This window comes from Sebastes umbrosus, chromosome 19 (assembly GCF_015220745.1).
Source record: "Sebastes umbrosus isolate fSebUmb1 chromosome 19, fSebUmb1.pri, whole genome shotgun sequence".
Taxonomy (NCBI): Eukaryota; Metazoa; Chordata; class Actinopteri; order Perciformes; family Sebastidae; genus Sebastes; species Sebastes umbrosus.
In genome coordinates this window covers 26999591-27026200 of record NC_051287.1, presented here as the reverse complement: position 1 = coordinate 27026200, position 26610 = coordinate 26999591, and the positions used below count along the sequence as shown (strand labels likewise).

The following is a 26610-nucleotide window of genomic DNA, read 5'->3' as shown; positions in this document are numbered from 1 at the left end:
CGGTGTAAATACACAATCCATTTTTCCCAGTACTCAATACTTTTTTCCAATTCCAGCCTTAAAATAAATGTGAGTCTTTCATTACAATACACTTGATTTACAATACCCCGCCATTGTTCTAATGTTGGAGGATCAGTCTGCAACCACTTTCGCGTTATGGCTTTCTTACTACTTGCCAAGAGAATCTTTATTAAATATTTATCTTTGTGAAAAACAATTTCTGGCATTTTTCCCAAGTATAGTGTAATGAATGAGTATTTTAACTTTATTCCAATTATTTTATGGATCTCAGTTGCCACCTCTTGCCAATATGGCTGTATTGTAGGGCATGCCCAAAAAATATGGAAATGATCAGCCATTGAGGTTCAACATTGCCTCCAACAGAAGCCCCGGCTCTGCGTGTCTGTTTGCAGTGCTGTTAATTTAGGAGTAATGAAAAATCGTTACCCGTTAGCTAACGTTAGACTGTTTGATGTTAACGGTAACGTTACAGTTAGCTAACGTTAGACTGTTTGATGTTAACGGTAACGTTACAGTTAGCTAACGTTAGACTGTTTGATGTTAACGGTAACGTTACCAGTTAGCTAACGTTAGACTGTTTGATGTTAACGATAACGTTACCAGTTAGCTAACGTTAGACTGTTTGATGTTAACGGTAACGTTACCCGTTAGCTAACGTTAGACTGTTTGATGTTAACGATAACGTTACCAGTTAGCTAACGTTAGACTGTTTGATGTTAACGGTAACGTTACCCGTTAGCTAACGTTAGACTGTTTGATGTTAACGGTAACGTTACCCGTTAGCTAACGTTAGACTGTTTGATGTTAACGGTAACGTTACAGTTAGCTAACGTTAGACTGTTTGATGTTAACGGTAACGTTACCAGTTAGCTAACGTTAGACTGTTTGATGTTAACGATAACGTTACCAGTTAGCTAACGTTAGACTGTTTGATGTTAACGGTAACGTTACAGTTAGCTAACGTTAGACTGTTTGATGTTAACGATAACGTTACCAGTTAGCTAACGTTAGACTGTTTGATGTTAACGGTAACGTTACCAGTTAGCTAACGTTAGACTGTTTGATGTTAACGGTAACGTTACAGTTAGTTAACGTTAGACTGTTTAATATTAACGGTAACATTACCAGTTAGCTAACGTTAGACTGTTTGATGTTAACAGTAACATTATAGTTAGTTAACGTTAGACAGTTTGATGTTAATAGTAACGTTACCAGCTAGCTAACGTTAGACTGTTTGATGTTAACGGTAACGTTACAGTAAGTTAACGTTAGACTGTTTGATGTTAACGGTAACGTTACAGTAAGTTAACGTTAGACTGTTTGATGTTAACGGTAACGTTACCAGTAAGCTACCGTTAGACTGTTTGATGTTAACGGTAACGTTACCGTCAACGCTCGCTAACGAGCTGATGTTTGCAATTACAGTGAGTGAGTTGACGATAACGTTACGTTAACGAGGAGTCAAAACTCCATCACAGCTCAATTCATGTTACTGATGTTAACCACTTATTTACCTACTGACTCTTCTCTTCAACCCCTTTGGGTAACAAGACTGCAATGAATGAGTTTGTTTTTATGCAAATAACCACTACAGATGAGAATAACAAAGTACAGTACAGTACTGTGTAGGCTACAGTACCCTCCCACACCCCAAAAACAGGGCTCCCCCGGAAGCTACGGTGTCATTTGAACACTGTAATTTACCATGTATAGAATTTCATTTAAAATATATAGAACATTGAATTACATCAGATATAAAATGTTATTCCTTCATTTAGCGCAGAGATTTAAAAAGTGGCAGATAAAATTTCTGAGTGGCAGACAAAAATATATACTTACCTGCCAGGAAAATTTTCCTCACTGTCACATCCCTATCAATGACCATTACAGGCATCGTACAGTACCTTCGGTACTGTAGAAAAAGAGTACCGTCACTTTTTTAGAATTTTGGCATTGACTTGGTACTGAAGTATCGGTTCTCGTGACATCCCTAGTTGTGCAGCATTATTTCCTAAGTTTAATATATTTACAATTTTGTCTGGACATCGTTGAATAGAGACAGGTAGGAGTGGAAAAACTGCAGTTTTAGATGAAGGCTGTATTCTGTGATATTTGATTTATTTCATTCTTATTTGGGGTTTGCCAGCCCTTGTCTGCTGCACAAAAAAATTAAATAAATCAGTGAAAAATGTCTCTCATTCAGACTGTACTTGACTGACTTATCCCTGTCAGTGTCACTGTCCTGTTAGTTCTGAGGGACAATTGATACCTAGTCTGGTCACCGTGTGTAGTTCCTTCCTGCCCAACTTGAAACTGATCCCATTCATTTCAGTGAGGGCCGCTTACCCAAAAGTTTCTCCCGTTTCTGCGCGCACCTCCTGCCGTGGGTGCCCATAACTCATGCACATTAGCGTCTGTGGCTGAGCCTGGGCAATTGCATGCAACATAAATAGCACAAAAATTATATTTAATAATCCATGGCAGAAGCCATTTCTCTTAACTAATGCCACTATCGGAGAACCATCAGCAACAAATTAAATTATAGCTGCCTTGGGGAATTTCTCAAACCGTCTTCTCAGCATAGGGACACAACACTGTCCACTTGCAGCTTGTGCAAGAACACTTAAAGGTCCTTTATTTGATATCCAGAGCATTAATATAGCAGCAAACAACTATTGTAAAGATATAGAGGAGTAATGTCTACCTGAGCAGAGAATGAAGTCTCTCTCCCTCTGTGTGTTGTAATCTGAGCTACAATTCTGAGCTGCTTTGTTGACATAGCCAGGCCGGTCTTGCGTTCTTTTTTAGTGCATGTGAGCATGCCGCCGCCGCTCTGCACTGCGCTCATATAGCGTTTACAGCTGACGCCATCACGACAGATGGTGTTGTCACGGAAGCGTAGCACCCACCCTCTGGTCCCCCTCAGGTTAACACCGTTAGCTTTGTCAACACTGTTGCGGTTGTTTGTGCTGTTAGCTGCGAGCTGCATGGAAGCAATAGAAATGCTCAGAAATTCATATTGAGCACATTTAAGTTGGGTGAATGGTTGAGACTCAGTCCACTGTTTCAAAGTCATAGAACTTTCCGAACTATGCATAGTTATTGGACTTGCCAAACGAACATACCAACATGACTGCTGTTACTGGGGAGAAAAGAGTGGCTTCAGTTTTTCGTTGTCTGCATGTACTGAGGTATGCCACGCTGAAATGGAGCAATAATTGTAGGGAGCAATTATTTGAATCGACCCATTGGCAGCCTTCCTGCTACAGTGCTTTTGTTTCACAGCATCAAAGAACAACAACTTTTAAATGCATCCATCTCGAGACCCAGATTCTGAAAGGTCATTTGTAACACTGCTGGATTTCTATGATGTCAGCAAACTGCAGGTCAAAACGATGTTACAGATTTATAATGGCTTGCTCCAGATGAAGGTGTGATGACATGGTTTAGACAGCTAAACCTGTTTTAGCAGAGTGGGTCAGAGCATCAAACAGTGGAGGTCAAACATTTATGTGCACTTGGTGTCATGTATTAGGTTTTCAGTTATTTCAGCAACTCTTCATTCTCTGACAGAATGATTGGAACATGAACTTGGTCACAAAATGATTAATTTGATTCATATAAGAAGTTATAGCTTAGTTCAAGCTCCTCAGATGCATGCAGCTACTATAGATGTTCTTCCATGTTCCTCCTTCTGGTTATTGATGATGCCACATCTGGCACAGAAAATGATTCAGAGCAAGCCTTTAACATCCTGTGCAGAAGTCCCCTTTGTTCTTGTTGTACATGTGATGCAATGTTTCTCCAAACATACAATACATAATGCAACGTCTAATAAAACAGATGTGCCTTTTGAAATACACTCATATAATTTAGATTTAGCCACAAATTGAAAATGAGAATAGTTTGAAGTTGTTATTGTCTTTTATGTGTGAAGCTATTTCTTTGCACGCTGAGCTTTTTTGTGATGGTAAAATAGATTAATGTAAGAAACAGGAATATGTGTCAATGCTACATATTTAAATTTTCTTTGACTAAGCATTTAATAATAAGTATTTGTCTTTATTCACTCTTTATTTGCTTAAAGCTATTATGAGGAACTTGAAGGAATGAGGAACTTTGTGTTAATTTTGGAGCTCCCTCTTGACAAAAGGAGTAGTGTTTCCGAGCACCAGAGTCCCTTTGAAAAAAACTCTCATTTGACTGCAGCAGGGTCTGACAGTCTGTCCCGTGCAGTCCTGGTTCTGGCTCTCCCGTGCCTCCCTCCCCTCCAGCGGCCCCACCGATACGGCTTGGGCCTCCAGCAGCGTGGTTTCGGTGTTGCCTCCCAGTGGGGACCGGCGGAGCGGCTCTGCTCTGCTCCTGGCCAGAGGAGGAGCTGCTGCTGTTGGGCGGAGCTCTCCACCTTCCGCCGGAGCTCCGACTGCAGGTCGAAGGCAGCAGTGAAGCCGGATCTGGGTCTGTCCGCGGTGGGCTGGTCGCTGCTGGAGGCTTGAGTCTAAGCTGAAGGAGTTTCTGGTGAACATGCCGTAAATTGTTTCTTCTGATTTCCGGGGAATCAGACCCGATGACGAGCTTTAAGAATAACTATAACATTCTAGCTGATGGTCTCGTTTACTGATGTAGGTCATATAGAGGCATCAATATTAAATTGAGACCTTTTCCTAACCAGTTAGATGTTCCTTGTAGTAACTTTATATTGCATATTCCTCCGTTCCTACCACCATGAGCAAACACTAGAGTGAGCAAAAATGTATTGTTCGAAAGTGAGAGGAAAAAAAAATCGGAGTGTACAGCAAGACTTTAAGAGTCTCTGCAGATTGTTGGCTGTGAAGGAGGTTTTGCTGTAGGGGGTTTTAGTACACAGTCATTTTTTCTCTATTCCTTTATTTCTGCCTTTTTGTCTTACTCAGTTTTTTTTTCTGTCTTCTGTTTGTTGGATTGTTTTACTCTTTCTTCAGTCATGCTGTCTCCGTTTCCCTTCCTTGTGTTCTGAGACATTATGAAAAACATAGAATTGAAGCGCAGTATCACTGAACAGCTGATGCTGATATTGTCATTTGTATTAGATTGCTTACTTGATAAATGATTGTGGCCTTGTTTGCCAGGGGCGATTAGGACCTTAGCTATTTGTACTGTACAGTCAACATGACGTTTCCCTAATTGTAAGACAAATGATGCTTCCACAAACACAAATAGAGCCAAAAAGGAGGAATTCAGAGAGTAAATGCAAAACTGTGTGAGAAGGGATGATAAACAATCTCAACATTCAGCTAGTGTGTTTCTTGAGGGCTGCAATATGAAGGTACTAAAACTAAAAGAAAGTGATTCCAGAGAGGTTTCTAGAGTTTGGACTTTTCTCATTTTCACCTTCAGCTCGTTGTGTAGCATTCAGTTGTTCCTCGGCCCCGTTAAGCACACTGTGTGGAAAAATAGTGATCAAGTTCAGCTCATCTACATTTGTCAAGCTACACATGACTGCCAGTAGAGGGGGCTCATGATTAATAGAAGGGTTTTTTTTATGTTTGTGTCAAATTCCCGCTGAATTGAGGATACTTGAAGGGGCCGCACCAGTGTTTAGATTTAGCCTCCATTCAAGTGCGCTTTGCCATTTTGCTTAACTGTTGTAATCAAATCAGTGCTTACCGTACGTCCACAGCAAAAGCAATTATCTTAATTGAATTAGCAGAGAGATGCATCACTGTTTCCTGTTTGCAATATTTGTCCTCCCCTCTCACAGAAAATTAGTGAGATGAGTTTATCTCATTAGAACGATTGTAGCTTAATAAAGGGCTACAACTGACGATTATTTTCATTGTTGAATAATCTATTGATTATTTTCTTGATTAATCTGTTGATTATTTTCTTGATTAATCGATGAGTTGTTTAGTCTATAAAACGTCAGAAAATGGTGAAAAATGTCGATCAGTTTCCCAAAGCCCAAGATGACGTCCTCAAATGTCTTGTTTTGTCCACAACTCAAAGATATTCAGTTTACTGTCATAGAGGAGGAAAGAAACCAGAAAATATTCACATTTAAGAAGCTAGAATCAGGGACCTTTCACTTTTTTTTTCTTAGAAAATGACTCAAACCAATTAATCGATTATCAAAATAGTTGGAGATTTATTTAATAGCTGCCTTTGCTCCTTCAAATCACATAGTCTTAAAAATGAATGAGTTATTAAATGATAGATTGTTGTAATAAAGCGACAGATTACATTCTAATTCCTGGTCAAGACCAGTGTTCCTGATAGCCACATACCCTGGCCCTGACAGTACTTTCCTGTATGCATCCCAGACCAGGCAGTGAATAGTGGGACTCATATTACAGCTCATATTGCTTAGTCACGATGGCTCAGACCAGCAGACATTGTCTTTACGTCAGAAGTGGTGTCAGTGAGAGCCGTCCTTAAACCCAAGTCCCATGAGGCAAGTAAAGAGGTGACTAGCAGAGAGATAAACAGACAGACATGGAAACAAGACAGACAGGGCGCCGTGTTGAGTGGAGAGGTGTGAGGATGTTCGATAAGCCATTATCACTCCTTTTGGAGGACATCGGGCCCTTTTCTTTCAGTCACCGCTCTCTCATCACGGCCATCCTTTATTCCTTTTGTCTGTTTAATCTTTTAGAGCCAAACATTTGGTATGCTAGCTATGGGAAGATACAGGCTGACACTGACTGATGTGCTGCTAATGCCTGCTTTGTTTTATCCAATGACTCCTCATTTATCAGGAGCTCTACAGCTATTGTGCGCTGTTGGCCCAACACAGCATTAAACATGGTGACCAGAATAACCACACGAACATAGATAAGGAACCTCGGTGTGCATTTCTTCCATTTCTAGCAGCCATTTTTTTTTCTTTTTGTTAGCTTTCATTCTTCTGTACGCTATCTGCTCCATGTGCCTACTTTGTATCTGTGCCTTTTGTTGAATTCACTCAGCCTTTTATCTGTCTTGAATCCCACGCTCTTTGTCTCTGTCTCCTTCTTTCTCTCTCTGTCTCAGCAGATCCGTTCCTTGTTTTTGCAGGAGAGGCGCTCGGCATCATGCAAGGTCCATCTGCTGCGACGCACCATCAGCGTTCCAGTGGAAACCCAGTTCCCTGAGTTCCACAGCCAGCTGTCCACTGAGAGCGGTGAGTAGCCTGAGGACATACCTCTGCAGTAATCAGGACACACACACACACACACACACACACATCCACAACACATTCTCACTCCCAACTCGTCAAATACCGCCGCTTGGTCAGCGCCCCTCGGCATCGGAGACCGACGCACGGGGTACCCCTCTTGTGTTACTTTTGGACGGACCAGAAACGGCGTGTCAATACATGCTCCTTACATGCATAGTGGACTTTCAAAATAAACTTCTGCTTTCACAGGAAGTTAGGTTTAGCCAACACAACCACTTAGTTCAGGTTAGGAAACGGTCGTGGTTGGCGTTAACTTCGCTGACTAACAACTCACGTGGCTCACAGTACTGACGATACTAACGACTCCTGTGGCTCACAGGACTAATGATACTAACGACTCCTGTGGCTCACAGGACTAACGATACTAAAGATTCACTTGACTCACGGGACTGATGATACTAACGACTCACATGGCTCAAGGGACTGATGATACTGACGACTCACATGGCTCAAGGGACTGATGATACTAACGACTCACATGGCTCACAGGACTGATGATACTAACGACTCACGTGGCTCACAGGACTAACGATACTAAAGATTCACGTGGCTCACAGGACTAACGATACTAAAGATTCAAGTGGCTCACAGGACTGATGATACTAACGACTCACATGGCTCACAGGACTAACGATACTAAAGATTCACGTGGCTCACAGGACTAACGATACTAAAGATTCAAGTGGCTCACAGGACTGATGATACTAACGACTCACATGGCTCACAGGACTGATGATACTAACGACTCACATGGCTCACAGGTCTGATGATACTAACGACTCACATGGCTCACAGGACTAACGATACTAAAGATTCACGTGGCTCACAGGACTAACGATACTAAAGATTCAAGTGGCTCACAGGACTGATGATACTAACGACTCACATGGCTCACAGGACTAACGATACTAAAGATTCACGTGGCTCACAGGACTAACGATACTAAAGATTCAAGTGGCTCACAGGACTGATGATACTAACGACTCATGTGGCTCACAGGACTGATGATACTAACGACTCACATGGCTCACAGGACTGATGATACTAACGACTCACGTGGCTCACAGGACTGATGATACTAACGACTGACAGCGGGTTCCTGGTTGAAAGTCTTGTGTTTGTTTGACCCATCCACCACCCCTCCCTCCCACCCTTAGCAGACTCTCTATTAATACTACGTTACTTGCTACGACCGTAGAATAACACCGTGGGTGGGTTTACATTGGAGTTAGTTGAAAGCCCGGTTCGTCACACACTGTCTCTAAAGGGTGGCTCCGTGCGTTGGTCTCCGATGCCGAGGGGCACTGCCCAATCGGCGGAATTTAATGAGTAGGGAGTGAGACCAGGTTGTCCAGACACTGGAAATAGTTAAATGACTTTCCCTCAAACCATTAAATTGAATGATTTAATAACCTAGACATCAAATATTTAACACTTGTTCAACATGGTTATGGACATATAAAATCTAATTTATTATTAAGACTCTGGAGACTGAGGAGAAGTTTGGTTTTGGCTTTTACAAGCTTCTATATCCAAGACTACTAAATAGTCAAACTTAAGCAGTCATATTGAGATGCTTGTTCTATACAAAGGTCAGATGTAACTGAAGAGAAGCACTTCTTTCTGTTCTTCAGTGACATAACCAGTCAAACACTCACACATGCAAGTGAGCCTTGCATTGCTCGCATGCCTGGGTGAGCCTTCTCTTCTACCTCATATCCACTAGATGGAGATCTTGCTGCTTCGTAGCACTTCATCCTGACCACTAAGACAGATACTGAGAAATGTGTTGGTCTCTTTCCAACGACATATGGCATGTTGCACTTTCCCTGTTGCTTTTATAATGCTTGTAACATACCATTACTTTCTGGCTGTCCCAGTATATGTCTGTGGGCTAGATGGAGCAGCTCAGTAGGAACTGTGAGGATGAACACACCGAATCAGTCAAAATGAGACACTAGGTGGCACTGAGGTTTGACATTCAGGTATCTGTCTCCCACAGTGACCGTTGCTGGGTTGTCAGCTGGCATGCAACCTAATATAACCCACCTTTAAATCACTGTGTGCAATGGTTATTATGTTTAAGTGCTTTTTCATGATGGCATTATTTACATTATTGTACAGTACAGAACGTTAAGTTTGGGTTTTATTAAGTGTAGTCATTTCCTGAGGTGCTGTTGCTCCTCTACAGTGTCCCTGAGACAGTGTTACTGGACAGCATAAAGGTTGTATCATTTCTGGTTTAGCAATGTTGTGTAAGCATTTTTTAACCAAGATTCTTGCATGGTTCTGTTACCGCAGTGACTTTAGTGATGCTTTGTGCTGGGATCAGAATCATACTTTCTGCAGACAGTCTGAACAAATCTTTGTTACAAGCATCCTCCGGGTCTGATTGTATAGAAGTCTCTGAGAAAATGAGCCTACTTCTCACTTGATTTATTACCTCAGTAAACATTGTAAACATGAGTTTATGGTCTCAATCTCTAGTTTCAAGTCTTCTTCAATACAGCATGATGTTCATTTAGTAAATGATGGTCCCATTTAGAATCAAATAGACCATAAAGCAGGGGATGCTTTAGGGCGGGGCTACCTTGTGATTGACAGGTTGCTACCACGGCGTTGTCAGACTGGGAGTTGTCTGCGTTTTCATTTTTGAACTTTAAACATTTAGCAGTGTGTTTTCACTTCACCAAAGTTAATTGTAATATTTTGGTTGCCTAAAAATGTTTTATTCAGCATTCGATTGTCCTTAGCTCCACCCTCTAGTGTCACTTCTGGTTGCAAATAGCCGACGGCCAAAATGCCAAACTTGAGCCTTCAAAACGGCAATTTACCAACTAGTGGGTGACCTCACGGTGACCATGTCCACTGGCAAAAACACTGTTTGTTTTTTCCTACCAACCCCATTTAGTTCAGTGTTAAAGGAATACTTCCTCCAAAACATGTATGTATATATCAGTTTCTCACCCTGTCTTACCTTGAATTCTTGAAGGAAACTCTGTTTCTCTTGCATGCCTCCACAGTGAACGGAGAATCAAAAAACGGGGTAAAGCAGTCAAGTCAAGTCAATTTTATTTGTATAGCCCAAAATCACAAATATGCCACAGTGGGCTTTACAAACTGTACAGGATATGACACCCTCTGTCCTTTACAGTACGACCCTCTCATTGGATAAGATAAAACTCCCCCCCAAAAAAAACTTTTAACAGAGAAAAAAAAATAGAAGAAACCAGTCGTATGCTGCTCACTACTTCCTAAAACCTTATCGTTGATACACTTCTGCCTAAACAGTCACAGTCTTTTTAAATAGTAAGGTTTTTAGCGAAGATGCATGTGTTTGGGGGAAGTAAATGAGATTTGGATTAAACTACACCAGTTGTGTGAGAGTTTAACTGATTATTTGATATAGTTTTGCTGTTGTTCGGCCCCATTTATTTCAATTCATCAAGACTTTTCTCAATTTTTTGATACTCTGTTCGCCGTGGAGGCGTGAGAGAAAACAGTTTTCTTCAAGAATTCAAGGCAACACAGGGTGAGTAACTAGTATACAAATGGTCATTTTGTGGGTGATGTATTCCTTTAACAATAAAAATTTAACTTTGAGCACTTTATTTACAAATGTATTATTAATCCCTTAGTTGACATGACTAAATATATTTAGAAGAATATTTATTCCTCAGGTTATAGGTTCTTTTAGTTAAATGATGTCATGTTATTCTATACATTATTATTTGTAGCCTAGAAGCATTAAATGCCTCCAGTTTTCTTCTTTTTTTGCTCTTTGTTTTGTCTCTTTATCATACCCTTTATCTCCTAAGTGAAGTTGCATTCTTCTTGAGTATGCTGAGGGTGAGATGATGAGACAAGCTGAGATGCCCTTCTGTTTCCTCAAAGTTATGGCAGTTACCCAGCATTCTTTTCATAGCACACATTTGACTTTAAAATACAAGGACTATTTTTTTTGCTGCAATTTTTCTAAATGACACAGGAGATCAGAGGAGAGTTCTGAAATACGTGCCAACGGTGTTGTAACAGCTGATGACATGATGAGAGTAGGACATACAAACGCATCATTACACTGGATCTGTGATTAGGTTGATATTGTTTATCTGAGAGGAGACGGAGGCTAAAAGAATAAACACAGTCTGCCAGCTAGTTCACTAATTACAGGGTACCTTTGCAACTCTGCCAAATTACATTCTGAAACTTTTTCCATGATGATGATGTAAGATCATTTCTGAATTGCTGATTCAGATTTCCATAGTCAAGCCACACTTTTCTGCCTGTTAGCCAGAATAGATTACAATACATTAATATATCACTGTGGTAGTTATTATGTCAGCCATTTAAACATAATTCCATACAAGCTGTTCTGTCACCTTTTGAGGTATTTAGCTAAATTAATATTTCACAAATTAATAGTCAGAAGGCATGAAACTTTCTATGTGTATCAGCTGCTTGTTTGCACATTACTGTTGTCATTAGTGGTCTTGGGTGAGATACTGTTAGAGCTTCATTAAAACACACTTAACAAATTCACTGATATTTCACAGGAACAAAAACAAGTGTTTTTCTCTTTGAATATCATAATAACAGAACGGTTGTAATTTATCCCTGAAAACCAAACAGTAATACATGTTCTAGTCCCCTCTTCAGTGTCTAACCTTTAAAGTAATGTGTGTGTGTGTGTGTGCACCTGTACAGTTTTCAAATCATATTCCACAACACACAAACACTAAATTATTCATTGGCGTAGGCCCCACCTGCTCTTGTCCTTGTGTGACACAGGCTCCAAATAAGCAGCACGATGAATAAAAACTACACCTAGATGAATAGGAATCCACAGCAAATCAGAGAGCGCTCTCATCTCGTCTCATCCTCCGACTGAATAGCGAGCGGCCGCCTCCTCTATTCTTTTGAACTCTTCGAGGTTTTGGCACAAACATGCTAGAGATGGAGAGCGCTGTTACGCTCCCATCTGAACAGCTAAGCTTAATTTTACTGAGGTTAAAGTTATTTTTTTCTGGATGCTGCTTTGGAAAAGTTTCGGTTCTTTAAAGACGCTAGGGCATACGCTGCCCTATTTTCCAGTTTTTACTTTCTCCATAAATATTTTCACTGTAGCTGCAACACTTTAGATAGGATTAAATAGAACTGGATAACTGACCAAAGGCAGTTGAATGATTCGTTCATGCCTTGTAGCCCAGATACTGCCTCGCATGTATTTTAGGCATCTTCACATTTCCTGTGATGTTTAATTTAACAAAGTCCTGCTCGCCTCCATCTCTCTCCTCAGAGTGTAGAATTACAATTAGCTATCATTAGCCAGAATGGTATTTGTTGACTCCAGTCTATCCTGCCAGCACACCACTAAGAAATATATTGTTTTTATATTCATATTCATTCATTTATGTCTGTCCACCGTTTTTTATGCACATTTTCAATTTGCACCTAAAAATGTGGAAACGCAGAAAATTGGAAAAAATCTTGGAATATCGCAAAAAAATGTACGCTTGCCAAAGGTGAAACAGTTGGTGTATTGATAAAAGCAAAATGCGACAAAGTGTAATGGAAACGGATTTATCAACTAAGTAATGAGGTGCATGAAGTCATGTGACTTCAATGTCCACTGACTGAATAATAGCAGCGTATTTATAGAGTCTCCTCATCGCTCCACACAGATCTGATGTAACCTTCCTCACATTAATACATGAAGCAAACAGAAATGTCACATTTACATCCAGTTTTCTATATTGTTTTTCACCGTTTGAGGTAAATTACGTCATCTTTACGTTGCGCCCTCTTCTTCTGCAATGGTATAATGGTTCTCCAACTGCAGAATTTGCGCACACCTACTGCTTATCTCGATCAGCCAACTCCTAACAATTGCATAAGAGTAGTGGATGGAAACATTTCTTTTGCCAGTTTTCCCAAAATTCAGGTAAAGTTTGCGATATATTTGGATGGAAACCTGGCTAATGTCTTATTGTCTTACAGTTTTAACAAAGACTAACTCAAAAGATCTCAAATAAGGAGCTATAACTGTGATACAAGAACAACAAGAACCTGTGATAGTTGAGACAAAATGTTTTCAAGGTAGAGGCTGCCTGGGCTAGGGATGTGATTAGTAGTCCATTAATCGATTAGTCGATCAGCAGAGATTTCACTGGTAACTATAATCCAAGAATCTTTTTGTTCACTTTTCAAGTAAAAATCCTGAACATCCTCTGGGTCCAGCATCTCAAACTGAAGAATTTCTCCCTTTTATAGACTAGAAACAACCTGCTCTGTAAGCTCGCTGGCTCAAAATGGGGGGCAGCAGCCCCCACATTGCGCACCTCGGCACTGGCCCTTGCTTACTCTGCAACAGAATACTGTGCCCCTGTTTGGTCCAGGTCACCCCATACACACCATGTGGACACCCAGCTCAACACAACCATGCGAATCATAAGCGGGACTATTCGTTCAACACCACTCCCCTGGCTCCCTGTCCTATCCAATATAACCCCCCCCACATATCCGGCGAGTAGCATCTACTCAAAGGATGCTTCAAAAGGTCAAAGACTCTCCCCATCTACCAATCCATGCAGACATCTTCAACCCACCCACTGCCCGTCTTCCATCTAGACGACCGATATGGAAGAATACCCCACCAGCCGACTTCACCACCCAATCAGCTTGGGAAAAGGAATGGGAGCCCAAGGATGTCCCAAACAAACATCTGGTGTCAGACCCCACCCAACAGGTCCCTGGCACCAACCTGCCAAGGATACAGTGGTCAACTCTTAATAGATTCAGGTCCGGACATGGCCCCTGCTTGGCCAGCCTTCACAAATGGGGCAGCAGCCCAAGCCCATTGTGTGCCTGTGCAGAGGTGCAAACAATGGAACACATCATTGAAGCTTGCCCGCTCCACAGTCTAAAAGGAGGGTTAGTCACCCTCAATACAGCAGACCAGGAGGCAACTGCATGGCTCAAGGACTTTGTATTCGCTAAATAAAATAAATATAGACTGAACAATTGATTTTTAATTCCAATTATTAGTTGCAGTTCCAACGTTAAGTTTCCGCACAAGCTGTCAGTTCAGGTCGACAAAAGCAGCATGTGCTGTTTTGTGTGCCAAATTGAAATGTGAGTAGAATCCTTGCCAAGCCAGCACTACCCGGTCAGAGTCCACCCATTGTTAATATCCAGGCTGCAGCACTATACAAGTTCCTAAATTCCTCTGGCATGTTAATGTTTTCCAAAGTGATGTTTCTAAGTTCTCTTTATGATGAGAAGAAAATATGCTGAGAGTGTAAAATTGATCAAAGTGGAAACATTCAGCACTGCCACAACCCTCTCCACCCATATCTCTCTCTCTCTCTCTCTCTCTCTCTCTCTCACTCTCACTCTCTCTCACTCTCTCTCTCTCTCTCTCTCTCCACCACCACATTGTGGAAACTACTCCTCTCTCCTCCCTCCCATTCTGTGCTCTGTTATTCTCTCTCTCTCTCTCTCTCTCCAGAGAGCGGCTCAGTCAGACAGATGTAACACAGCGGTAGAAGCCTTGAGCTGAGCTGGCAGGCTGCAGGGGCCCAGACCAGAGCCAGCAGCTCTGACTGGAGTGAACAGCAGAGAGGGGACGGCAGTGGCGGCAGCAGTAGAAATAAAACAGTAGCTGTAGTAGTTTCAGTTCAGTTACAGAGCCGACGGCGCCTCAGGATATGGGTGCGTTGATCTGGGCGCTCATCACACTGTGAATTTAACATGGACCCTGACACCAGCACCCAGCCAGAGGCTCAGCATGGTGAGTGAGCTCCGAAGCGCCAGGGTGGGGGGGAAGATAAGAAATGATGCGAGCGATTCTGTGGAGAAATTTGAAGAGCATGTCGGTGAATAAGGGAGTCGGGTCACATGGTTTTCCTGTTAGCTCGCTACTATGACCAGGCTCTCCATTTGGCTCTTAAGCTGTTGACTAGGGCCTCTGTGGTCAGATGAATAGGACTTCAGTCTGTTCTGTTTGGAATGGGTCGAGGGGTGAGGAGTGTTACATGGCAATGTGATGAAATCAACAGCCTGCTAACGACATTTTGCTCTAATGGCCTTTCTGTCCTTACTTTAACAGCGTTAGAAAGTTTTGTTGTGGCTAAGAAAGTTCAAAATTGCATGTTGAATGATGTCTCTCTTCAGTCCGTCTTCTGTCTTGCTGTTTTGGTGCGAGCTTCGTGGAGCAGGAAGCTCTCCTCTCGCTCTTTTGAATGGAATAATTAACTGTGGCATATGTGAGGGCCGTGGGTGTACCATTTCTGTTCCAAAGCAGCAAGATAATGTTGTGGTTACGTGAATCTGTATATGCTGTGTAGTGGTCGCACCATGTGGGTGTTTGTGTGAGAGACACAGAGCGGCACAAAAGAATGAAAGTGGGAGAGGGAGAGAGACAGGGAGAGACAGAAAGAGACAGAAAGAGACAGAGTTATGAACACAAATAAATCCAGGGGGATCTGGACTGCACTGAAGGCCAGTGAGAGTGCTCACTCTTTCTCTTCCCCCTCATTTTCCGCTGCCTCGTTTTTTTTTGTCGCCACTGCTCCAAATGTTAGAGCCTAAACTAGAAAGTTAAAAGGCAGAAAAAGTGGAGTGTTATATAAACTGGGCCAGAAAAGATGTTTTGTCTTCATGGCCGATGGGAAGGACTCTGCTGTGCCGCTGATGAAGAATGCGGTTAACAGAATGAGTCAACAGAGAACATATTTCCGAGAGACCGAAGTTTGTCTTCGCCAGCGTCTAAAGCCACATTGCTTTATGCACTGGGCTGCCTGCCATGACGGAGAAGGGGAGAAAGGAAAGAGAACCGCTAAACACAAAAATTCACCGTTTTTATCTGTCTCCAGAGATTTGGGACTTCTCTTAACAACCCAACTGAAATAAGTGAGAACACTGAGCATTTTCTCCCCTTCACAGTGAGGTTTCTCTACATAAAATGTCAACTTCATACAGTGATTGACTACTGTCTGCTCTCGACCAGTCAGCCGGCCTCTCTCAATGCCCACAGCCTCAGAAGATCCCTCCTAAAGGTTCAATATAAATAGAAAAGTCAGAGTAGAAAGGGCAATTATCTGATATCATCTGATTACATTCTCACCTCAGGCAAGCCTCAGGAATAGTTCACGCTTCCTGAGGCTCGTAGGCATTCATTTTCACTCTCTCTCACATGCATGCGCACAGACACCATTAATGTTTGTAGCAAATCCGAGTCGATCCTTGCTGTGCATTTTTCTCTGCGTGTTATTTTCATATATTACACATTGCTTTGTGTATTTCTCATATATAGTAGTAGGTGTTGATCTGCTGTCTGCATCTAGCTGATCATTACAGCACAGGCACTGTAACCGTATCGCCCTATTTCCTCTTTCTATCTAAGTAATGCTGGACATCCTCTCCTACTGTTCACTACTTTAGATCAGTGGATCTCAACCTTTTTCCTCTAAGGGACTCTCTTATTGAGTAACGAGCCCTGACTAAGTAACATTTTATGGATATCTCATATTATATTCAGTGCACAACAATAACAGTAGAGAACAACTGATTACTGACTATTCAATTAACCCACATAGTGAATGCAGTAACTGCAGGAAGTTTGTGTAAAACGCGCAATTTGGATGAATTTCTTAACAGATTATTTCCTGTGAATATTGCATCAGAGATGAGTTTTCCTGTTTTTCTTAGGAACTTTTAATTCAAATCTCCATATGATGTATTTTTAATTTTTAACAATCATACCTAATTAAAGCTGCAGTAGGCAGAATGTTTTTGGCATCATTGGGAAAAAATCCCATAATAACCTTTCAGCATATTGTAATTCAAGTGTTCTGAGAGAAAACTAGACTTCTGCTCCTCCTCATGGCTCTGTTTTCAGGCTTTAGAACATCTAGCCTGTGATGGGAGACTTTCACAGGTCATTTCAGAGAGAGAGCGTTCCTATTGGCTGTTCATTCAACGGAGGCAACTGTCTCTCGCCAACTCTGATCAAACGGTCAAACTAGGCAGCGCTGATCAAATATGAATCAATATTCTGTTACTGTAATGTCTATTTCTCTCCTCAGATGTTCTCAGAATCATATTGTAGTGTACTGTTTAGCTGTAAAATGAGTTTGCTCAGGCTGGTGCGCGGTGCTTAGTATTTCTGTTTTCAACATAGCTGCTGGGTCACAAAATTTCTCATTTTACAGCTAAACAGTACACTACACTTCTCCGCACTTTGTCGCCATAGCCGGGCCGACCATGTGTGCTTTTAGTGCCTTTTCATGCATGTGAGCGTGCCCCACTGGCTAGCTCACGGCAGCCGCTCTGCCCTGCTCTCATACGGCGGTTACAGCTGATAGCGACGTCCCAACCGACAGCGTTAGCACCTTTGAGTTTATATCTTAAAAAATAATCTAAACTTTTAGTTTTCTTCACAGAAACGTATGAAATGCTGAGATATAGGCCAACTGTATGTTTTAAAAAAAAAATGTCTTACACCCCTTAAAATGAGGAAGGCCTCGCAACCCCCCGTGAAGCTTTGTTGACCCCTAGTGGGGGTCAGGAACCAGTGCTTTAGATGATATTCTGAGTGGTATTGCTACCAGACATAATATAAAAATGGTCATTTGAATAACTCAAACTATAGTCAGACATATGTACTCAATCCACATATTAAGTTTTATTACACAAGACTAGGGATGTCACGAGAACCGATACTTCGGTACCAACTCGGTACCAAAATTCAAAAAATGTGATGGTACTCGTTTTCTTCGGTACCGAACGATGCCTGTAATGGTCATTTGGTACCGGAGCGGAGGTACTGGAGATGCGATTCTTCCAGATCTAATGGGGGCAGTATACGCTTACAAGTGTTCTCATCTGCCGTGAAATGAAGGAAGAAGAAGAACGCCGTAACAGCACGGAAAAAAACAACAACACGAGACGTGAAAGATGGCAGCTGCTGCAGCGCTACCTCCGCCTCAACTCGTTGAGAAAACAAATAGCAAGAGTCGGGTATGGAAGTACTTTGCGTTCGAGGCGGATTTACAAGGAGTCATAATAAATTCGCAAAAACCAGTATGCGGTGCAGTAATGGTGCCGTCGTACTTTTCTTTCCAAAGGAGGAAATACTTCCAATTTATCAAAGCACCTCAAAGACAGACATCCAGACAGTATTGTTGGTTTTAAATACTTGAAGGCGACATGCCTCTGTTCTGTTTTGCAATGTTTATAGACGTTTCTTTTTATTTATTACTTAAAGGCTACATGCCTCTGTTTTTTGTAATGTTCAAATGTTTTAATAAAGGAGTGCGTGTTGAATTACATGGAATTTATTGTTTTTTTGTTTTTTTTACCGTGGTATCGAATTGATATCGGCAATCGTGTAAATTCACTGGTATTGGTATTGACTACTAGATTTCTGGTATCGTGACATCCCTACACAAGACTAAAATTGTGGTACACCAGTCCACCCAATAGTTTTCTCAGGAATAAACTGAGAAGTATTTCTGTCTACTAGCAGCCATATCTTTTATCAGGCATCAAAATGAGCACATGCACTAGCTTATAGGAACATATAGAGATGAGAGGAAGGAGAGGAGAGAGGGAGAGGCAGAGGGATTTCCTTATCCGTGGCCTTCATTGACATGTAAATAGGTCTGCATGGTTTTGTCCTAGTTGAGAAAGGTTGAACGCCTGCTCATGTTTTGGAGGAGGAAACACAGGGACATTTTGTTTGTGTGTTTTGTACAGAACCTTTATGAGACGGGTTTAAACCAGTTGAGATTTATTCTCTTTTACTGTAAAGCATTTTTGTGGAAAAACTAGGGGCTTTTCCCTCATTTTCCATTTTGAGGTGATGTAGGGTTTTTGACTACCCTTCTAAAATTCCCAGATTTTATCCAGATGAAAGTGCGGTCTTGTGGGTGAAAGCGCTGCAGGGCTTTGTCTTAAAGAATGTTCAGCTTTTAATAAAAGATTTATTCTTGCTTGTGTTGTCATGTGCTAGAATCTAGCCAGGCCGTGGAGCATGGTGGTACGGGGTGTGTAAATTTAGGAACTGGGCTGTCAGCTTATAAATTTTAATCCACTTTTAAGAGAGGAAACACTATCTTGCACCAGGCCTCATGGTCAAGGCAAGTTCATCCTGTTGTACACAAGACTTGGTTCACTCTGAGGATGCAGGCTTGGCAGATGAGTGTTGTCTGAAGGGTTTAGAGAGTGATACAAACATGATGTTTAGTCTGTCCTGTTTCCAGCTGTAAACATGTTTGTGTGGAGGCCTGTGTGTGCGTGTGTGTGTGTGTGTGTGTGTGTGTGTGTGTGTGTGTGTTTCTCTACTTGCATCTTTTGGGAAGCAAATCTAGATTTTAAACCTTTGGTGGAAAGATATTTTGGCAAAGTGAGGTCATTCTGGCTCGTCCCTCTTCTTTTAAAGGGTTATTTCAGGAACCTGGGTTTGAGGTCAGACTGGCCACAAACTCCTGAGAAAAGGATCTGGGTTTTAAACTTCCGAGATGGTTGACTTTCTTCACTTACTAGTCGCTAACTTAGTCTGTCAGCTGTTTGCTGCTGGGCAGGTAGGGTACAGTAGGCTTTTTTGCTAACAAATAAATGAAACCAAAACATTGAGTTAAAAGAGGTGAAGTTCAGTGACCCCTTTCACATTAAATCTAGTCATTTGACTCAATGCTGATATTAAAATATTGATTATTGCAGCTTTAAACTTGCAATAACTGATTTATTTTGTCCACTTAGCTTGAAGTTGTGAACACAGCTCTGACGTATCATCACATTTAAGTTTTTATGGAGAACTTGTTAGCAAACAGTTGCTCATTTTTACACATCCAGTAGTTACGGAGCAAGATTGATTCTGCGTGGAGTTTCTGGCCACCTGGTGAATGTCAGTCTATTATTCACTGTCTTTTAGCTCTATTTCTGGTCTCTACCAACTCCTGAAGGATATAGCTGGCACCTAAGCTGCTAAACGCTCCACCACTGTATGTTCATCAGCTAAGCACTATTCCTAGTTTACACTACACAACTTCAGCCCTGATCTTCCACTAGCCGTCAGTTTTGTGGAGCTCCCAGACAAAAGCCCCCGATCAGAGGAAAATTCACATCGGCTCGGCGCTCGCACGTCGGCGCTCAAGTGCTGTGTGGGAACTGTTCAAAGATGCTTGCTGAGAGGCTCACTGATGCATTGCTCGCTGACGACCTCCTCTTGCCGGTCAGTCATGTAGTGTGAAAACCACTACGACTTAAAGAATCCAGATTAGACAGCAAGTTGTGTAGTGTGAACAGTACAGCAATCGGATGACTTTGAAAGTGGTGTAATGTGAACTTGGCTTAACTGTTGTCTGTCTGAGCAGGTTGTGAACAGTGTGTTTGTTTTTTTTCGCTGCAAACTGCTATATGCTGCAGCCGAAATGCGATGAGAGTGAACCAAAACAGTACAAATGTGGGCCGGACAGTCAAAAATATAATGTATAAAGCTCTGTAAGGTTCAAAGTCAGGTGATAATTCTCTGCTCTAGCTTCATCAGAAGCGTTTAGAATTAGAATAAATAAAAGGCTTGCTGCTTGCCGTGCTTCTCCAGAGGTCAAGGCTAGTGGCGCTGGATTAGTTAGGATAGAAAAAAAAATGTCTGTGTATTGTGGCACAAGCTTTTCTTAACTAAACTATCTCTGATGACTTCTGATTTGTGGGTTCGATGTTATTTTGAAATGAAACCAAACATAACCTAGACATAGACATATTTGACTTAAACAATGTGGTATTCCATCTCGTCGATACTGAACCACAAGCTTGATGTCTCTCTTACGTTCTGGTATCTTGTATGGAAACATTCAGATTGTGTTCACATCCAGTTGAGGCTGATTGCATTCCACACTTGGCTTTAAATTCTTTTCAAATGTATCTCGAGTGGCTGCTAGTGATGGGATTTTGCCTCCATGCTTATATTTGACTTTATCTGTGGGGAAAACTGTGGATGTTTCTGAAGACGGCGAGAAAGAAAACACTCATCACACACATTTGCGCTCAGCCATGCAGCCACACAAGAGGATTGCTGTGGCTATTTGCATAATGGATAGTACTACACAGAAAAACTCAAAATGAAAAAGAAACAGCTGGATACAAAAGAGCCATGAAAACACAGAAGAACGGAGAGAAAGAAGACCCCAGTAGTCTGTGTTTGGTAGCTTTGTTGAGCTATATATATTTATTACAAACCTGACTAGGTGGTCCTGCTAAGAGGTAAAGGACGCATTAGTGTTGACACTTGGATAAATGTATCCCTGACCTGACCATGTCCTAATGTGGCTGGAACAATCAGGTCCTGAAGGGGTGCTTTCACTCCTATTTAGAGCTGTCTGCTGTGATCAGCATATTTGTCCTGCAACTTAAAAGCCTGCTACTAGTAATTGTCTCTGGCTACATCCACACTAATAAGATTTTGTTTTAAAACGCACGACCTTTGCTTCTTTTATGCCTAGCATCCACACTACTCTGGCGTTTTTGAGCCCGTAAAATGTAGACGTTTGAAAGCGCTGCTGACGCCGTTTTAGTTTTAAAACTCCGGGGTTGCATTTTAGTCTGGACGGACAGAAACGGAGACCTTTTAAAAACGATGTCGCAGACTATTATTCAAGCACTTTGCATTAGTTCCCGTGTCCAGCGCTGCTTCCTGTTTACACCGGCATGCGCATGGCCAGTGTATGTGAATGGTCATTTGTTTTCAGGTGTGGTAGTATGAGAAGATAAATTCTGAAATGGCCCTCAAACGCTCGTCTGGATGGAGAAAACATATTAGTGGATGTAGCCTCAGAAGAACTAAGAATTAGTATGAAGGAACTCTTCAGAAAGCATTTGTGCCTCTTATACAGTTTGTCTTTTTGCCAAATTATTTGCCAAAGTGACTGCTTGGTTTGAGAATTTTTTTTGTGTGTGGAGAAAAAAACATATAAACATAGATGAGTTTGAAATCATGGCATTCTTTGTAATTTATGTGTGTGATGGATGTTGTAAAGGAGACACCAAGATGTCTGTCTCCAGAGTAGCAGTCTGCTGAGTGTGATGTTTGGTTTCTGTATCCGTTGTAGTATATGTTATTTGTCTGTTTATGGTACCGTCTCTCTTTATCTCGCTCTTTTTTACTGTCAAGTTTTTAGCTTAAGAACAGTAAACATCAAACTACATCTCTATCCCTCGACCTAAAAGTGATACTACAACCAGTACTTGCCTGTGATCTAGATACATTGCTTGTGGTTGACATTCATTACAACACAGACTCTACCAGATACTCACTGGCCCGTTGCAAAAGCACAAAAACTTGAGCTCGCGTCCTCTGATCCAAATGGAGGTAACGTTCCTAAAAAGGTTCCTGCGGTCAAAAAAAAACCATTGCTGGCTCCAGTACACTCACACATAGTTCCTGACCACCTCTATTCTGGATTTACACAGTGGTAAAAAAACAGTAGTAACAGTAATTTGTCCTAAAAGTGTAAGAACATATCTTCATGTTTTTTTTTTTCTATATTTGATGAGTTTTGTGAAGTTCAGAAATACAAGAAATTCTGCATTTTTTTTTTTTTTAAGATTTTCAAGCCTTTATTGATAAGATAGTGGATAGTCTAGAAAGGGGGAGAGAGAAATGCAGAAATGGCCGCAGGTCAGATTTGAACCCGGGCCACCGTGGTTAGGACTCAGCCTTGTTTTGTGGGTGCCTGCTCTACCAACTGATCTATCGGGGTGCCCAAAATACAACATTTTCTAATTGGATTCAAATATGGAACTACATTTTTGCGCAGCCAAATACTCTGTAGGTTACAGTAAGAAAACGTAGCAGTTTGCTTCCCAACAGCTGCGACGTCCACACGGGAGATAACACATGAAAAGTTCATCAAACACTTAAAACTAGTCTGGTGGATATAAATAACAGTGTAAGAGCAGAGCTAAGCAATAACCTCAGAGAGCTGACTTGCGGCCAGCAGCAACAGTGGCACGACTCCATTTGGCCCCATTTGTCAGAAAGCCTCCCTGATGGGAGACTGTCAGTCAACAGGAGGGGAGGGAGGAAGGGGAGGAGGGTGGTATGGCCAGCCGGCTAGAAACAGTAAAGTAGTGCAGAGTTTAGGAGACAATAGAGAGTCAAGGGAAATTGGAATGTACAAATGCAAATTGTGCCTTTGCTGTACGTTGTGTAGTAGGTGTTGAGTGTGTTAATGTGTGTCCGTGGTATGTTTGCTGTCCAAGTGTGTGATGTGCATCTAAGTTGAAGTGCCTGCAAGGGGCAGAAACTGAGCCAAACACAGCCATGAGCTTGTTACACGCTCACAACAAATTTATGTTGGGGAATGTGCTTTTCATGTCTCTGTAAATCTTATGTAAATGTGCCGGTCCCACACTGAGCGAGGAGTGCCAGAGAGGGTGAGAGCGGTGAGGGAATGAGCAAAATATTGACTGCTGTGAAAGGAAACTGGTAAAGCCAGAAAGAGTGTGAATACTAGCACAGCCTGGGAGATTCTAATCAAGGAGGATGCTAGAAACACTAGATAAACTGATCTTAATCAGTGTTGTGTTTACCCTTCCTCATTGTTTATGTGCTTTACCCAGTTACACATCTGTGCTGATCCACTACAGTATTTATTTCAGTGCCAACGCTGATGAGAAAGTGCTGTAATTTGAGCCTGAAATGGGAGCTTTGGAGAGGCAGCAACATAAGACTTATAGAAGTTTGATTTAAGGTTTCTGTTCTGTCTGGGCTTTTTTTACCATCACCATTAAATTAATTCATGATCACGAGAGTAACTGCCAAAGCTTCACATTATGTCAAATGCTGTTGTGTGTATACTAAGGCTGTCAATAGATTAAAATAATGAATCGCAAATTATTTTTTTATTTCTTTATCTCTTCAAAATGTACCTTAAAGAGAGATTTGTAAAGTATTTGATACTCTTACTGGGAAAGTGGCTGCATGTCCGCGACACTACATGCAGCATCGTAGCTGCTAAGTTAACGCTCCCGGACGGTGAACTGGAGACTCCCGTCAACCAATATCTGTTGTGCTCCTGCAGCTGGTACACCGCGGCATGAGGGGCACAAATGTTATCGGTTAACAGTTATTAATCGGTTAACCAGGGTCGGTTAATGGTTAAGAACATCTTTCAAAATGAGCATCCCTAGTCAGAGGTGAAAAATTGCAAGTGCGTTAATGCGTTAACGCAAATTGTTTTAACGGCACTAATTTCTTTAATTTTCTTTTATTGCGTTAACTTTGACAGCCCTAGTGTATACTGTATGTAAAACTCCCACATATGAACAAGAGTGATACAGTTGTCATAATTCAACTAATTCATGTTTTCAATTAATTAAAAAATGGACAGAAGAGGTCATATGTCAGGACTTCAAAGGGAGCACTGAAGGCTGCAATTGTATGTCTGTTTGTCTTTTTTAGTATTAAGATGAAGCTGCTGTGTGCTGTGCTGTGTTGGTGATTTTTTTTAAATCCAAGCTCAGATTTTAGACCCAATATGTATGTGTCTGTAAATCCAGTCAAAGACACTTTCATCAAAGAATTGACCGTTTATACCAAAAGGTAATGCTGTTAGGTTTGGCAGAAAAGGCTCTGCTCTTTGAGGGAGCTCTCAAAGAATCCAAGCAGCATCGAGGATCCGGCTAGAAGACCTAATCCTCCCAGCATAACAACAACATGCATGATCAGATGTTCAGTCAACAATGGCTCATACTGGAGAGAGCTACAGTACAGGAGCGAACAACAGTTGTATCGGGGGATCAGCAGAGTGATATGGCACATTTCCACCAAGCAGTCCAGTCCAGTCCAGTCCAGTCTAGTCTAGTCCAGTCCAGTTCATTACACATTAGAATGGGTATTTTTGCGTTTCCATTGGCAAAAGTTCTGGACGGTACCAACAGAACCACTCCCCATTTTTGGTGCCACCTCGGTTTAGGTTCCAAGCAGGGTGAGCCGATACTAGAAGGTGGAGTTAAAACACTGCAGACCACTGATTGGTCAGACATCCTGTGCAAACTGCTGTCAATAGCGACCGCAATTTTAACTTCACTCGACCCAGATTTTTCTTTTTCAGCTCTCAAAATGACGCCGTACACTTTGCCAACGAAATGCAGACGTTCCTCTATTTGGTTGTCGTTGAAATGATTTAGGGAGTGTCCCCGAAACGGCAGTTTCATGCATCGTTGCTACGGCGATCAGCTGAGAAGTCCGCCGGTGCTAACTGTAGTGGAAACACGGCACAGAGAAAAGGACCTGGTACCAAAAGTGAGTCGAGTCGAGCAGAGCCGCACCATGCAGCTTCAGTGCTTTACCTAAACTGACACAATACTCCATTTATGACGAGGCCCTCAGAGTTTTAGGGATTTTTTCTTTATTGTATATTTGGCAGTAAAGAGTCATATAAAACATGGAGAAAGAGGCGTGAATGATGTGTGATAAAGGTCCTGATGAAACCATGCAGGACCTTGGCAGTATGCATGTTAGTCCACCGGGCCCCAGGACGCTCCAGTTTCTAGTCTTTTATAAGCTGAATTGTCTTTGGATTCCTTCCACCAAAAGCACTTGCTGGCATGGTAGCAGCCTGACCCCACGTGCCACACACAAGTGCCTTTGTCTCTAAAATGGCAGATGATGGCATTCCTGTCTGTCCCACGTCCAACTCGTCCTACAACTGAACTACACATTCCTCTGTTTCTCTGCTTTTACTGGCAAGAGGAAACAAAGTCAGAAACAATTTAATTCAATTCAAAGCGGCTTTATTGGCATGAAAGTTTCAAAAAACAATGTTACGAAAGCATCTAAATACAAAACACAATAATATTAATATTAATATTACCACAAGATTACAATTGTTATTGTTATTGTTATCAGACACTCTGATTGAATTGAATTTTTTCTGACTCAGCTTTCTGAGGAGCACAGTGTCATTTTGTTTATGCATTAAATTGTGTGCCTATGCGCAAGTATTTAGGATAGTGTAAGCAGTCAACAGAGTGTGGGATTACTTCTAGAGGCAGATCATTAGGATACTGTAGATTCACATTAGACAGACTGTTTGTTTCCTGTGTTTGTCAGCTCTCTTGTCACGCTGGCACCTTCCATTCTGTGCTTTGTGCTTGTCGCTGGTATGCTGCTCTGTCTTTGCTTCATCTCCTGTATATCCTGCCTTTTTCTCCATTTTTGCTGTCATGCTCTTAACTGCTGTTTCTCAAGGGAGATCCATCTGAAAAACACAATCCTTGTTGTGGTTTACTCCCTAGAACCTGACTGTCACATGCTCATACACAACAATCTATGCTAACACTAAGTTTTGACATAGTCATTACCATGCATGTTGTTAACTTTTCACACGTTC

General features: G+C 41.6%; 1 protein-coding gene across 5 annotated transcripts in view; it reads left to right on the top strand.

Annotated features, from left to right (window-relative positions):
* Positions 1 to 26610, top strand: part of LOC119478810 (disabled homolog 2-interacting protein-like) — a 212994-nt gene that overhangs the window by 18737 nt on the left and 167647 nt on the right. For 3 of the 5 annotated variants that reach the window (XM_037753792.1, XM_037753791.1, XM_037753793.1), the window contains exon 3: positions 7033 to 7159. In XM_037753792.1, coding sequence (XP_037609720.1) covers positions 7033 to 7159 — 127 coding nt within the window. Of the gene's footprint in view, positions 1 to 7032; positions 7160 to 14745; positions 15006 to 26610 lie in introns of those variants that run through there. The other 2 variants (XM_037753798.1, XM_037753796.1) reach the window with 1 other exon arrangement.